The sequence below is a fragment of the Ovis aries genome, chromosome 20 (assembly GCF_016772045.2).
Source record: "Ovis aries strain OAR_USU_Benz2616 breed Rambouillet chromosome 20, ARS-UI_Ramb_v3.0, whole genome shotgun sequence".
Classification (NCBI taxonomy): Eukaryota; Metazoa; Chordata; class Mammalia; order Artiodactyla; family Bovidae; genus Ovis; species Ovis aries.
In genome coordinates, this window is record NC_056073.1 from 50,666,180 (window position 1) to 50,681,552 (window position 15,373).

Genomic DNA, 15,373 nt, shown 5'->3' on the forward strand with positions numbered 1-15,373 from the left:
CAGCTTCTGCAGGATAAAGGCAACTTAGTGATTCTGGATAGCAGTGGTTTGTTCATTTCTAAACTGGGTGCCGGTGGAGTTTTTGTGGTTAAGTATGTGTAGGCTTTGCCATGGTGCAGCCTGCTTCGGGTGTGGAGTCCTGTGGCCTGAACTACCTTCCCAGGCATCACCTCTGCTTCTGGAACCCCTTCCTCGCCCAGGACTGACACCCAGTCCCCACTAAGCGGTCACTTGCCACTGCCCCGCCCCCGCCCCTGAAGCCCACGCCCCCAGCTTCTGTCCCCGTGAACGTGACTCCACGAGGGGCCGCACGTGCGTGGAGTCGGGTAGCGTTTGCCCTTCTGTGTCCGGCTCACTCCTCTGAGCACAGGGTCCCGAGTCCGTGCACGCTGTATCCCGGGCCAGGACTCGCGCCCTCTCAGACTCAGTGAAGCCCCGCCCCCCGCACGGACCGCGCCGCTTCTCCTCCGCCCTTCAGTGGCCGCTCCCGCCTTCTGCCTGTTCTGAGTGACGCTTCTGCGAACACGGGTGTGCAAGTGTCCGTTCAAGACGCTGCTTTCAGCTCTTTTGGATGGACACCCAGAAGTGGGAGTAGAGTCGCTGGGTCCCGTATAGAGTCTGTTATTTTTAAGGCGTCTCCTTGCCGTTCTCCGCAGCGCCTGCACCGTTTCACACTCGCACCAGCAGGGCGCGGGGTCTGGTCTCCCCACGTCCTGCCAGCCCTTGTCATTCTCTGTTGTTGTCTGTGTTTGTTTGTAATGTAACTGTCTGAATGGGAGTGAAGTAGCGTCCCGTGTGGTTTCGACTTGTGTTTCCATACCTTAGTGATGCTGAGCGTCTTTGCATTTGCTCATTGCCTGTGTGTCTTCTTTGAAGAATCGTCTCTGCAAGCCCTCTGCCCGCTTTTCAGCCGGGGAGTTTGGTCTGCTGTTGCTGCGTTGTGGGGGTTCTGAGTTCCTCCCGGGCGGGAGCCCTTTCTCAGACGCGCAGTTTGCAAATGTCTTCTCCGTTACAGTAGCTTGTGTCTTCACCCTGCTCGTCGTGTCCTCTGGGATCCGGAAGTCTTACATTTTGGCGTCGCCCAGTTTATCTGGTCTTGCCTTTGTTGCTTCTGCTTTTGGCGTCACGTCCGAGGAACTGTTGCCAGATCCAGCGTCGCACATCTTCCCCCTGATGGTTTCTCGCGGCCATCGTGACCACGTGTGCGGCGGGTTCTCTCTGAGGTCTGAGTTGCATTGCACTGGTTTGCTCGTCTGTCTCTGTTCCAGAACCACACAGTTCAGACTGCCACAGCCTCAGTAATACGTTCTGAAATCAGGAAGTGTGACACTCCCAACTTTGTTCTGCTCTTTAAAGAGTCCTTTGTCTTTTACCAGACCCTTGCGATTTCATATGAATTTTAGGACAGATTCTTATTTCTAAGGAAAAAAAACACTCCCTTGGGGTTCTAACAGGGGCTGCATTTAGCTGTGTAGACGTCTTTGGTGGTATTTTCCTCTAAACGTATTAAATCTTCCAATCCGTGAACATGGGGTGTCTTTCCATATGTTTGTAGCTTTTGCACTTGTTTTTGAAGTCCCGTTATAAATATAGCACCATCTTTGATCATAGAGCAAAGGAAAAATTCATCTTTTTTCCTAGAGTGGGCTAGAGCCAAGTTTGAATGATAAGCAAATTTTCTGAATAAGTCAGAACTGAGATGGGAAGCAACACTGGCTGAGGGCGTCAGTCAAGGTGATACCTCAAGGGTCAGAGGCGGGAACCATGTCTAAGCAGCTCTTGGACCCCAGGAGACTGACCTGAGCGCGCAGGAGAGTCAGAGCAGCTGAAACCTGGTGGGTCTGTGTGCTGGAGGTGGACTAGATGGTTTGAGGGAGACGCACAAGCCTGCAAGAGCGAGGGGGACGCTTAGACCAGGCAGGTGACCCGGGCAACTGTGGGAGGCGGCCGGGGCAGTGTGTGTGTGTGTGTGTCTGTCTGTCTGTCTGTCTGTCTGCCTGTCTGTGCACCATCAATGCACAGGCAGGGACAGGCTGTGGGTGTGGACAGGAGGCCAGGCCGGCGATGGTGCAGCCCAGGGTCTCTGCTGACACGCGCGCGGGAGGAGGGGCATGTGCAGCGACGTGCACGGGACAGGGACAAGGGTGGACATGGGCTCACGGGGCAGCCGGGCTGCCGGCCTGCTGACACCTGGTTGCATCCAGCCCCCCACCTCTCTCCGCTGAAGGTTAACCAGCAGGCACCAGAGGTCCCCCCGGAATCGTGGGTGCTGAGTCAGGCCTGTGGCCCTAACTGAAGGCCCGAGTGTGTGCCCTTGGCCAGCATGGGCAGAGGCGGAGGGCCCTGCACCCGGGGGGAGTCACGGGGACCCAGGGCCCAGGGGTGGAGCCCCCGGAGCTCCTCAGAAGGGCCTTCAGGAGGCCATCTCTCTGCCTGTCGGGCCCTCGCCTGCTCGGACTGGAAATGCCGGCGGGGTCGCGCGGGCGGCAGGGGTGGCCGTGCTCAGGAGCCCCCGTCAGCCTGGTGTCCTGGGCCTGTCACCAGGCGTCCTCCCCCACAGGACAGGGGTGAGCGCAGATGCGGCGGGAACAGGCCAGGGTGATGTGGGCCACTGGCATGCGGGGACGGGCTTGGGGCAGCCACTCCCGCTGGACAGAGGAGCCCAGCATGGCCAGTGCCTCTCAGACCCCCTCCCAGGGGAGCCCCCAGGGGCTGGGCCTGGAGTTCACCCACGGAGGCCAGGCCCGCGGCTTTGGGCCCACCCTCCTGCCCACCCACCCACCCACCCCGGCCCGCCGACCTGGCCCTGCCCCGGAGGGCATGCTCTCCAGAGACCGCGCTCCCTGGAGGGCACGTCCCCCACTGGGTGTTTTCCTGTTCCGTTCACGCGTCCTGTCTTCCATCCTGACAAGACTGTGGCAGCTCTTTAAGGCATCTCTTTAAGAGACGGTGAGTCTGGTGAGCGTTTTCCTCCACTCGTGTGTTATCTGACTTGGTAGGTGAAATGCCAGGGCTGTGTTGGGGTCTCCAGAGCAGTCCTGGGTCTGCCTGGTCACGATGGCGGGGGCACAGCGCCCATGTCCTGGGGGCACCGGGAAGGGTCAGCGCTTCCAAGGGCCTCTTCCGTTTTTAGGAAGAGACAGGAGTGTGTCACTGGGCGTGTCCTCGGCTCGGGAGGTGTTCTCGGAGGGACGCTGGGGAGCAGCTCGTCATGTGGGCGACCCCGGAGTCTGCAGTGTGGGCCAGGGCGGATCCCTCAGCCTCAGTCCTCTCCGCACCCCCAAGGACCCTGGGGCCTGGGGGGCCACTGAAGAGCCAGCACCAGATGGGGACCCTTCCCTTAAGGTGGGGCAGGGTCCCAGGCCAGGAGACTGGCCAGAATTCCGGTTCCTGCTTTAAGGCTTTTGAGGGCTCTCTGAAAGATGAGCTGGGAAAACTCTTAGAAAACCCGCGTAAAGAAACAAGACGGCTTAGAGCTATTTTCTTAAAAAGCCATCAGGACCGTGACATCTCAGGGCCATCTTTGAAGCAACAAAAATGTCTTTATAGGAGGAACCTGCTTTCAGTCTAAGGAAGAGGTGGTCGGGAAGACTCCTGCGGGTCTGCGGCCCTGGCTGAGAGGGTCCCCGAGGCCTGCGGCCCTGGCTGAGAGGGTCCCCGAGGCCTGCCGCCCTGGCTGAGAGAGTCCCCGAGGCCTGCGGCCCTGGCTGAGAGGGTCCCTGAGGCCTGCGGCCCTGGCTGAGACTGTCCCTGGGTCTGGATCCCCGGCCTGACAGGGCAGGAGACACCCTCCGGCCTCTCGGGAGGTGTGGAGAAGGGCAGGAGCTCCGGGCAGCCGCACCTGCTCTGGGGCAGCCTGGCGTCGTGGTGCAGGTCAGGAGTCATTCCTCCAGGATCGTAGTTGGAGGGCCATCTTATTAGGAAGGCCGAAACGCGGTGTTAACCGTGCTCCTAGAGTGTCTGATGCTGCTGGCCTAGCATGTTACATTTAGAGGCTGAGATGTCATCAGATATTCTGACCCCTGAGCTGACCTCTGAAGCTGAGTTCTCCCGTCTGTTGGGAAGCGAATGGCGTGTCCTCGGGACCCAGGCTGAGCTGAGTCAGAGGACGAGGCTGCGAGCCCCGAGGAGCGCGCGCTTCTCTCCTGCGCTTGCTCCTGAGGGGGCGTGGGGTCCTGACTCTGGGGCTGAGGGTGCACGCCTCCCGCGCCGGGGGGCCCAGCCTGTAACCTGTGAGGAGAGGTGACCGGCCCCTGCACGTGTCATAGCTGACACTTGAAGCAAGAATTGTAATTACATTTCGAGATTTTAAAAGGGTGCCTTCAAGTTAGGGCACGGTCTCTTTATTTCTGATTTTGTGCAGTGTTGCCTTTAAAGCCCTTAGCCGTGAACTTAGAGCCGTGAATCAGGAGAACTCTGAGAAGACGGTCCCTGTCTTAGGTCCGCCCTCAGCAGGGAAATTCAGTGCAGAGGCAGCAGCCAGTGTGTTCTGCAGTCTGTCTGCACATAGGCCTATAAAATGCAGCTGCTTTACGAAAACACTTTCATTTAAAATTGTTAATAGTTACGGTGCTCTATCATTTGGGAGTGGTAATTAGCTCAATGACCCATGAATTAAAGTATTACCAAACTAAAGGTTCTGATGATTCTCTGTGCAGCAGCTTTGCATTTTCACTGAGGAGGCAAGAAAGGATCAAGGAAAATCCGACTGCATTTTCTTACCAGGTGTCCGAAACTTCACTGTAACAGCAAGGAGCGCGGGTTATCAGAGCTGACGCTTGCTGTGGATTTCTCCCGTATAAAGTCAGTATCGTGGTGCCGCTGGCTGCAAGGTTAGACTGTACCTCACGGAGCAGCTCTGCACAGAAACACAAGACAACCCACAGCACCTCCCACAGTGCTGTGCGCTGCTCAGCAGTCAGCCTGAACACGTGAGCCACTCAGAAGCCCCACGCCGCAGAGAGAGGTCTTCCCCGCTCAGGGTGGACGCCGTGATGCACGGGAGGGTAGAGACGTGAGGTTCCCCTCAGAACAAGCACCGCTTAGGTCGTCCCTTCTAAAGAACAATCCTGGGAAAACCTACCAGGAGAGGTGACCGGCCCCAAGCCGTCGCCCGCATTTCAGCACTCCGGGCCTGTTCTCATCAAGTCAGGGGCGAGTGGGGTCAGTCTTGCAGGCAGCTTCCCCTGGGCAGTCGCTGGGGGCAGCACTCATTCAAGGCTGTGGTCGGGGCTGGGATGGACAGACTGCCTTTCCCCGGGGAGGCCAAAGGCGCTGCAGCCCCACGCTCCCGGGGTTCTGTGGGGAAGCATCCTGGGGCTCAGGGTGGGTGGGCTGGGTCCGGATGGAGAGCTGAGCCCTCTAAGGGGGAGGGGCTTGCCCTGCCCTCCGCGGCCTGAAGTGGGACACCTGATCTTCAGGACTCAGCCCTGACACCCCAGCTGCAGAGCCCTGCCTGTCCCCTGACCCCCCCCACCCGATGGTCCCCACCAGCAACCCCATGAGTGACCCCAGGTGCTGGCTTGCGTGGTAGCGTCCTGGCCGCTCCGTGCGCCCCGTGTCTACCGCTGAGCCTCAGCCGCAGGGGTGTTCCCACCCGGGCCCTTCACCCCCCGGGACGCCGGCTCGAAGCTGCCTGTGTTCCCGCCCACACAGACAGAGGGGCCCCAGTGCCGCTCTGACCCCCTGCGAGCAGCCCAAGCTCAGAGTTTCCTGCCCCAGCTCTGCAAGCGAGGCCGGCCCCGTGCCCACCCGGCCTTCCTCTGCCAGCCCTGGGGGGTCGGGCAGCACTTTTCTGTCAGGAACTCAAGCGGGGTAGGGGTAGGTCGCTGGTAGTGGTGAGTCAGGGCAGCTCCACTTGCCCGGAGGCCCCTCTGCAGGCTGACAGCTTGGAGCCATGCTGAGCACCTCTGACCTCTCCTGTCCGGGGGCCGCACGGAGCCCCAGCCTCCTGGGAACCTCCTCATGGTCCCGCTCAGTCGCCCATGATCCTGAGAAGAGTCCGAGCTACACTCGGGGGGAAGCAGCAAAACCGGCGAGAGCAGAGCCCCCCACTCTGTCCTCCCAAACCCCAGAGACCCAGGCCCTTCAGAGGAGGCATCGCTGGGCCAAGGCGGGCCGCGGTCTGTGCCGACAGGTGGTGTGGGCTTGCTGTGGCCAGAGTCCTGGACCACCACCCCAGCCCCCGAGAGGCTCTCGCCCGCCTCTGCCCCCCTTTCCGGGGTCTGTTTGCAGACACATCAGAGGAGACGCAGCTCCTGCCCGGAGATCTGACCCAGTTAGTCACTGGAGCAACACTCGGAGGTCGGACGCTCGTGCAGGAGGAGGCCAGCCCCTGGCTTCCTGGACGCTTCCGAGCACCTCTTGGCCCCTTGGTTACTGAGGACGACGGCTCGTCTTAGACGGGGTGCACACTCTGGGAACGTGACTCTGTGCACAGTGGGGTCCTGGAAGGGGCCTGTGGGGTCACATGACCCAGGTGGTGCCCACCGCCCTGTGATCCGTGATTCCTCCCGTGTGGGCACAGCTGGCATTTCCAGATGACTCTCACAGGCACTGAAGCACTCAGGCAAGCTGGCAGAGGGTGACACAGACTCCTGTTTTCTCTTGGCCATGGGTGGCACACAGCTCAGACTCCAGCCTCAGCGGCGACAGCCACTCTGGCTGCAAACAGCCTCTGCAGGGATTGCAGGACAGCCAGCCACACTTGGAATTGCCACCAAAGCTTCCATCAAAGTCAGCCTGATTATTTTCCACTGCGTTTTCCTGAAAGGATGTTATGAGTTTCTAGATGTTTGGTAGCTGGCGATAAATCAGGCTTTTATGATGTCATGTGAAAGGTCCCCCCCTTCCTCCTGCTGTAGCCGCAGGCTGAGAGGACGTGTCGGCCGGATGCGTGGACACCGCTGGCTTAACCCTCTGCGCGCTTGGGCTGGGCACAGCGAGGCTGCCTGCCGGTGGGGCGTGGATGGTGCTGCGGGCCTGCCTCCCTGAATGCCCCACATGGCCACGTGGCTTTGCTTCCGAGGGCCTGGGCCCCACGGTGGGAGCTCCCCAGAGGCCAGGGTGTCGCCAGCTCCTCTGTGCTCTGCCCGCCAGACACGCTGTGCAGACTCTGGGGCCGTCTCTCTGCCCCCGAGACCCAAGGGCTCTGCGTGCGCTTCTCTCTTCATCAAATCACTGAGAATATCACCACTCCAAGAAGGAGCCCCACTGTTCTTCAAGCCCCCCTCCTCCTAGGCTTCTGCCCTGCGCCCCCCATGGCTTATTCACACATCCCGCCCCCTTGACTGGCCCTCCTGCTGACCCCCGAAGCTCAGGACAAGGCTTCCTCGTGACCACTGCTGCGCCCCCCAGCGTCCGAGACAGTAAAGGTTTGGGAACAGCCAACAGCGTGTGAGATGGTTACAATAATTGGGGGAATTAAATATTAAATCGGTTACCATCAATCACACATTATGATCTAAAGACTAAAGTTTGGTTGGGATGCCAGTCAAAGGGACAGGAGTATAGAAGCAAAGCGGTGAGACACGCTCAAGGGCGGCAGCGCCACCCCTGACGCCACCGCGGGAGGCTGGGAGCACCGCCGTCCCCGCCGAGGTGCTGACCAGGCGGCCTGCCGCTGCCGTGAGCTGTGGCCACCCAGGATCCTGACCCTTGCGCAGCCTCGTCTGGCGGGCGGTGTTCTCCCCGCCTCACAGACTGAAACCCTGAGGCTCAGGGATGTTGAGGGACTCCCCCAGGGCCACACGGCTCCGAGGCTGAGCCACAGAGGCAGCCGGGTCTCCCCAGGGGTTTGTGCGCAGTCAGGTCTGAGGAGCTTTCGGTCCTGAGATGCAAGGCGTGTGCGGCAACATGCACAGATCCGGAGGCGGCAGAGCGGCGCTTTGGCGCGCGCACACCTTCCGTGCCGCCGCGCTCCCCGCCCCACGGCCGGCCCTCGGTGGTGTTCCCAGCACCTCCAGTTCCGTTGCTGGGACAGAACCTCCCACGCAGTGGACCGTGAGCATGACTCTGGCCATCTGGTCACCTGGCACCACAGCACGCTGTGGGTCCCGCTGCTCAGCTTCGTCAGTGTTGCTCAGAGCGCTCTGCCCCTCAGAAGACTGTCCACAGAGCACATTCTTGCCGTGTTTTCTGGACGGGCTCGTCCTGCTGAGGGCCCTGCATCTTCCGGTCCAGTGCCCGACCCCCAGGGGGCTTCATGACGCTCGTCAAGTTGTCGGGTTTAAGCGTCTCTGTGGCCATGTTTGGGGAGGGCTTCTATTTCTCTTACAAAGACAGAAAAGGAGAGACCGCAGGTAACCGGGCAGCGTGGCTGCCTCTCAACTGGTAAACCTGCCCCTGCCGGGAAAGCAAAGGAACGGGCAGCCGGAGGCCCGACGTCCGTCCGCACGCACGCCTCCCACCACGCCTCCCAGAAGCCTTGCTAACAAGCGTCGGAGCAGTTGTCCTAAGCTCCCCTCAACTCAGAGACTCCCCAGAGAAACAGCCGAAAAGCAGGGGTGTGGATATGGTCTATGGCTGGGCGAGGCCCAGCATTTCTTTGGAAGCCACTGAGGGAACGCACGCTGGCCTGAGTGCCATGCCGTTTCTGCTGGGGGTGAGAAGGCGGGGGCGGGAGGGTTACATGACCAGGGTTCCTTGAAGTCGAGTAGGTTGATGTGCTCTTCAGATCGAGAAAAACCCAAAGGAAGAGCCTCCTGTCCGTGTTCCAGGTGCACCCCTGTGTCCACAGCGCTCGTCAATGCCGTGCCGTGCTCAGGTGCTGAGTCGTGGCCGATTCTTTGCGACCCCACGGGCTGTCGCCCACCAGGCAGGAACACTGGAGTGGGTTGCCACGCCCTCCTCCAGGGGACCTTCCAGGCCCAGGGATCAAACCCATCTCTCTCATGCCTCCTGCAACAGCGGGCAGCTTCTTACCCCTTGCGCCACCTGAGAAGCCCATATGCGTTAGTGCTGATCCGGGGCGTGGAGGGGGTGGGTGTCTAGGGCCCAGTAGGTCCCCTCACAACAGGGAAGGAAACGGCCTTCCTCTGCGGGTGCGGGTCCCTGGTGGCCGGCCTCGGCCTGCTTGCTGAGGGGTGCCCCAACCCTGCGTCAGAACACAGAGCCGGCCTTCGACCCCCGGGTGCTTGTCAGGTGCTTCCGTGCCCAGGGAAGGGGCGTCCTGAGGCAGATCCAGGATCTCCTGAGTTGCGTTTTGATCGTCTCAAGGTTTGATCAGCTCGTGTATGTGCAGCACTCGGAGGGTAAAAGGGCCTCAATGGCGGAGGCAGAGCCGCCCAGCCTCGTGCTCCAGGGGCCACCAGCCAGCAGCGCCACAGCCCCTCTAATCACCCACTTAAAGGCGCTTTATCTCCTTTCCGCGGGCTTTGTGTCACCTCCTACCAGCCTGGGTAATCTTCACACCCTCGACCCAGTTATTAACAGTAACCAGTCATTTCCGACAAAGACGCTGCTGGCTTTGAAGCCTGGGATGTGCTGAGCTCACCGACAATCTTATCTCCCTCTCGTGAACCAGCCCTATGTTGCCACCTCCAATGGCCCCACCTCCGCCGCTCAGAGTGATCGTCAGGGAGGGCGTCAGGGTCCAGAGGCTCCCATGGCAGGACTGACCGAGCTCTGCTGGGGCTGTCAGCCCTGGTAGCACCTCGGATCCCGGAGGACAGCCGACAGAGAAGGGAGCGGGCCGGGGCGGGGAGGAGGCGCCTCGCCAGGGCGTGCGTGGCCATGCTCACCCCCCCGCCTCACCAGCGCTTTCAGAGCATCCTGGGCGCAGACAGCTTCTGGGCACAGCTTCGAGAAAGTGGGTTCAGGGGCTTCCCTGGGGGCGCGGTGGTAGAGGGGCCTCCTGCCGAAGCAGGAGGTGTGGGTTCAATCCCCGGGTCGGGGAGATCCCGCCACGTGTCGCAGAGCAGCTAAGCCTGCACGCCACAATGGAGCCCGTGCTCTGCGCCAGGATGCCTCCACCACAGTCAGAGGGCAGGCCCTGCACCCCAACGAGGACCAGCACAGCTGAAAATAGGAGAGACACCGGGCACGGACTGAGCCCGGGTGAGCCAGGCCCGGAGGCGGCTGGACTGGCCTCTCTCGGGCCCGCTCCTCTGCCCTGGGAGGGCATGCAGCTGTGAGGGGCACCCGGGGCTGGCATCGGGGACAGAAGCCAGCCTGGGCACCGGGCATGTGTCCACTCCGCGAGGAGAGGGCCCCGTCCTCACCTCAGCCTGAAAGGACTTTCTCTACGTTTGCTCAAGCTCTGTTTCAAAGGAACTTGGTGTGCTCCATCCCGTATTCCCCTGGAACAATAGTCTGTCGGCCCCTCCCCTCCGTCCTAACCACGTTTCTCTTTCTGCTAACCGCATTTTCAAAATACAAACGAAAATAGACGTCTCTACGTAGGCTGCACTATAAATGCTGTTAATTGGGTTCTCCATTTATAAAGCGAATTCTTTTTCTGTTTACCACCAGAGGCTTTATTTACAAATTTAGAAGTGGACGTGTCACGAAGTCCCTGTTCTCATTCATTTTTCCAGAAATCTCTGCGTGCGGGGTAGATGTCTTCACCCATGTCTGGGGTGCACCTGGAGGTAGCCTTGCAGGCCTGGGTTTGGTAGCTCTCAGGAACTCATTCCAAACGACAAATCCTGGTTCCCACCCCGGAAGCTTCCTGGGGACCCGCTCAGGCACCGCCTCCCCCCCCCAAGCCCTGGGGCTGGGACTGCCTGTCCCGAGGCCCCGCCCACAGTCCCCAGCAGAGATGCCGGTGTCTCTGGGCGGGCCGCTCTCTCTGCCCCACCGGCTGCCCCGTATCTCCAGGGTCAGAGGTGGCAGGGCGGTGCTGAGGACTGGATTTCCCCGCGGGAGAGCCCAGCATTGTTCAGGGCCCGACAGCAGCCCGCTGACAGACTGCCCTCTGAGGCCGCTTCCTGAGCAGACCAGACGCCTCTCCTCGTCTCTTATCAGCCCTGTCGTTAGAGGGGAGGCTGGGCTTCAGCTCCGTGGGTGCCGACGGCGGGGGTCCTGGGGGTGAGCGGAGCTCCTGCGCTGCGCTCCCCGCCTCTCTGGGACGGGTCACAGCCAAGGATGGGAGAGCAGGAGGCGCTGAACCTGCCCCCGGGAGGCAGGCTCTCCTGCGGGCTCCCTGAGGGAAGGTCCCGCTTGGCCCTTTTCCTCGTTCCCGCTGACTCTCAGCTGCACGTCTCCAGCCGGACTGGGCCAGCGCTGCCCATTGCTGTTGTCCTGAGCAGTTCCGTCTTTCTAAAAAGGAGCATTTCCCCGAGAGGAAGGCGTTAGCATCGAGTTACAGGAGGAGCCAGATTCAGTGGCATTCTTTTATTCCCTGGGAGCCACAGCCATTCCTCAGTTCTGCTTTTTAAGCAAAGTGGAAGGAAGCTGCTCAATGTGGAGCGGTCCCCACGCTCGGCTCTTAGGCCCTGGAAGGTGGCTCAGCCTCAGCGGTCCAAGTCGTCTGGGCCCCTTCTCAGTCGCAGGCTGGAGCCCAGCTCTTCCTCTCACGCTGTGGCGCCTAACAGCCTCCTGCCCAAAGAGCGCCCACCCTGAGCTGTCTCTCCACCTAAACGGACGCCCTTCGGAAAGCCTACAGACAGCCCTGCTAAGGAGACACACCGCTTTACAATACAATAGATGTTAACTTTCATATGAAAAATCTTCCTAATGTAACTTCAGTGAAAGAGCGAGAGGAAAGGAACGAGAGTGTGAACTTTAAAAAGAAACGCGATGGGCTTTGCCTGACGGCTTCCCGGGTGATTTTCAGGAAAGTGGGTGGGCAGTCAAGGGCTTAATGTGCTGAATAATGACCGGAGCACAGGGGAAAGGAGGGAGGCCACCCGTTGGAGGTGGGTCCTCATCTTGGCAGAGAAGAGACGCCCCGGGTGCAGAGAGCGGCCTGGTGAGGTGGCGGCCGGCAGCGCAGGCCTGCTCTCCCAGCTCTGTGCTGACTGCTGGGGGCTCAGGAACTGGCCTAATGACTTTTCCAGGATCTGGCCTGGCCCTTTATCACTTCACTGTAACAAGGACAGAAATCAGGAAAGCCAGAAAAATTACTGCAGCAAAACACGCTTCCTACCTGCGTCGATTTGCCGCTCTGCCCACGGGCACTCAGGCCCTAGGCCTCCAGGCTGGACCCGGCCGTCGGAGGACGAGCCCCGAAGGTGGCCCCGGAGTCTGCGGGCCCGGAAGAGCCGGGGCGTCTGCACAGGGGCGTCTGTGCCGCCCCGCCGCTGGGACCGGCTCAGCCAACCCTAATTGAATCCGACAAGAATAAATCACAGGCTGAAACTGCAGTGCTCACCTAAGGAGCCGTGAAAACAGGAGGACACCCAGAGCGGAGCTCAGGAAACGTGGTCTTCACGTAGAAATGCCTCACATTCTTCCCAGAGCGGTCCTGTCTCCCTTCTAAAGGGAAGGCCAGACCACCCAGCGCACAGTGTGCATTTGGGAAACTGTGCATAAAATCATCACGTCCCTTCAACTCCAGCCGCTGCTGTCAGACTAAGGCTTCAAGCCTGTAAATAAAGGAGGAGCTGAACTGTCAGAAGAGAAGCAGAGAGCAGGACACACGGCTGGCTCCCCGCCTGTCCTCAGAGCCGCTCCCACGCGAGTGGGGGAGCGTTCGGGCGGGGAAGGACGCTGAGCCGGCCCCCGGCCCGGCGGGCCCCACACTCCCTCCCCGCTGGCCAGCCTCGTGTACCCCAGCCGGGGCCCAGCTGTTTACCTTTTCTGTAATGGACTCACTGGGGACAAGCAGGAAAGCCCCTCAAGAGGGGCTGAGTATAAAACAAGCCGGGTGTCCCTGTCTTCCCTAGAGGGGGCCGGTCTAGGTGTCGGCTCGGACACAGCAGCTGGCGTCCAGAGTCGACGTTTTGTTTTAATGGAACCTCATCCTTTTCCTTCACAAGATCTCTCGGTCTAATTAAATTTCAGGGAGACAGCGCCTTGGCAGAGGCAAAGCTAGCTGCCGGGCTGGAATGTGGGAGCTGGGCTCAGAACTGCATTGGGAAGCTTTACTGGTGCGTCTCTGGTTTCAATGAGACCCTTGCACGGTAGCACGTCTGTTTCTGAGCTTTTGAAAGCCATTTTTCTTCTTCCTTAATTGTAGTTCCCTACGTGTTTTTAGATTAGGAGCTGCTTGTAGGAAAATACAGGAATCAGAGCTGCAGTGCCGAGCGCCCTTCCCGAGCCTCCTGCAGCCAGGTGAAGTGGCACGGGGCTCGGGGCCCTGCACCCTCACAGAGCTGGCGGCGTGGCAGGTGCGGGACCGGGACCGGCGGCGGCCCGCCCCTCCTCCCGCAGCCGAGCCTGACGGCTGTGGGGCCTGGGGCTCTGCTTCACAGCTCCCGCTGGGGACACAGACAGAATGCGTGTCTTTGTGTGACTCTTCTCCAGCAGAAGTAGCCTCGAAGTCTAGACACGTTTACTCGGGGAGAGGAGAGAAAAATAAATTCACTCGTTTTTCCGCATTTATTTCCGGCTCCATGTAGCACTGTGTTAAACTGCTGATCAGTAACACCTGCCCCTACTTTTCCTGAGGACTCTGCACATGGACTTTCGGGGCCAGCAGAAGTAACCTGTTTGACTGTTATTAATGCTGGAGGCCAGGGCAGCCCTTCAGTGGAGCCCTTTGGGAGCTGCTTGAGCCCAGCCTGGATGTGGGGCTGGGTGTTGGAGAGGCGCCGGCAGGGCCATGCTGGAACAGCCCCCGGCAGACGGTGCAGACGTGGGGCCAGGCCGCCCCTGCGTCTGCCTGTGTGGATCCACCTTCCAGAGCCTGAGTTGACTGACGTGGGGCAGAAACGTTTCAGCTGCAGCTTGAGCATCCGTTGGGCTCCTCGCTGTGGTGGTTTGAGGCTGTCCTTCAGTACTCCGTGTGGCTGGGAGAATGTCTTCCCTGGGGCGTGGGGTGCTCACGCAGCCTGGTCTGTTTCAGAGCCCCTCTCTCTCCTTTTGTCTTCCCTCTCTCTTCTCCCTCCTTCTGCCCTCACTTTCTTTTTGGAAGCATCTTGAAATTCTCATTTCTCATCCTCCCATCCATCAGTCGTGGGCAGGGGGGCTCCGCTGGGCCGGGTGGGTGGGCCCTCTCCACTCTCCCCCGGTTCCCTTCCCAGGCAGTCCAAGCAAGGCAACCCGGAGGTTCTCAGCCCCTCCCCGTCCAGGGAGGCCCAGCAGGGACCGGTTGAGTCATCGTGTCCTCTTTTATGTGTTTTTATATTTTGATAAGACCCTGTCAGCTGGGGAGAGAAACTCACCACTGAGCAAATGAGCCGCAGTGGGACCGGGGGCAAGGAAGGGGCAGAGGAGCCGGGGCCCTGGGTCGGGGGAGTTGGGGCTGGGGGCAGCGAGAAGCAGCCCTTAGATTAGCAGTTCCAAGGAAGGGAGGGACCCACAGAATACCCTGGACCTCAGCTCTGAGGGCGGCAGAGGGGGTCAGTAAAGAGGGGGCGGCTCAGAGGCCGGTTCCTGCAGGTCAGGTGTTGGGCGAGGGGCTGTGAGAGCAGAGAGAGGGAGCTGGGGCAAGCAGGGGAGGGGAGGGAGGGGGCAGGAGGGAGGGAGGGGAGGAGAAAGGGAGGAGAGGGGGAGGGGAGAGGAGAGGGAGGGGCGGGGGGAGGGAGGGAAGGGGCTTGGAGGGGGAGGGGAAGGGGCTTGGCTGGGAGTGGGGAGGGGAGAGGAGCCGGGAAGCAAGCACCGTGGGGGGCGGGCAGGCGGGGGGGGCCTCCCTCTCCTCCGAGAGGCCCACAAGGCCTTCAGAGTGCGTCCCCGGGGTGGGACTCGGGGCCGCGGCGGGGACCCGCCCAGTTGCGCCTGTAGGAGCCGTGGGGCCGCGGGTGACCGGGCCGAGGCTGCCACCGCCTGCCCGACCGTGCGCCCGGTCCCGCCCGCAGGACTTTCTGCAGGGAGACTGCTCCAAAGCCAGGCAGAAGCTCAGCTGGAAGCCTCGGGTCGCCTTTGATGTGAGTCTCCGGGGCAGGAGGGGCCCCGGGGGTGGGGGGGTTCTGGGGGGCCGGGGTGGGCGAGGAGGGCCCGGGGACCGAAGGCCAGGTCTCCCCCTGACCCACGCCCTGCCCGCAGGAGCTGGTGCGAGAGATGGTGGAGGCCGACGTGGAGCTCATGAGGACCAACCCCAACGCCTGAGCGCCCGGCTGCACTGCGCCGGGACCCAAGCTGGCCGAGGTTTTCGGCAGGCGGGAAGGGCCCCGCCGATTCCCTTTCCTCCTCCAATCGGTTTTGAAATCAGATGTTTTAATCACTTACTCGCTTCACTTGAAATTACATCCCAGACAACTGAAATTGTGGGGCTTTCAAATGGTTTTTCTCTTTTCTTATTAAAATGAGCCTTTCTCTTAATCAGCATTAA

The 15,373-nt window shown here is 60.7% G+C and overlaps 1 protein-coding gene across 4 annotated transcripts in view; it reads left to right on the forward strand.

The window, feature by feature from the left end:
- Positions 1-15,373, forward strand: part of GMDS (GDP-mannose 4,6-dehydratase) — a 419,605-nt gene extending 404,232 nt beyond the window's left edge. For 3 of the 4 annotated variants that reach the window (XM_027958723.3, XM_042237511.2, XM_042237512.2), the window contains exons 10-11: positions 14,901-14,969; positions 15,088-15,373. In XM_027958723.3, the coding sequence (XP_027814524.1) occupies positions 14,901-14,969; positions 15,088-15,150 (132 nt within the window). In that variant the 3' untranslated portion in view covers positions 15,151-15,373. Of the gene's footprint in view, positions 1-4,725; positions 6,832-14,900; positions 14,970-15,087 lie in introns of those variants that run through there. The other variant, XM_042237513.2, reaches the window with a different exon arrangement.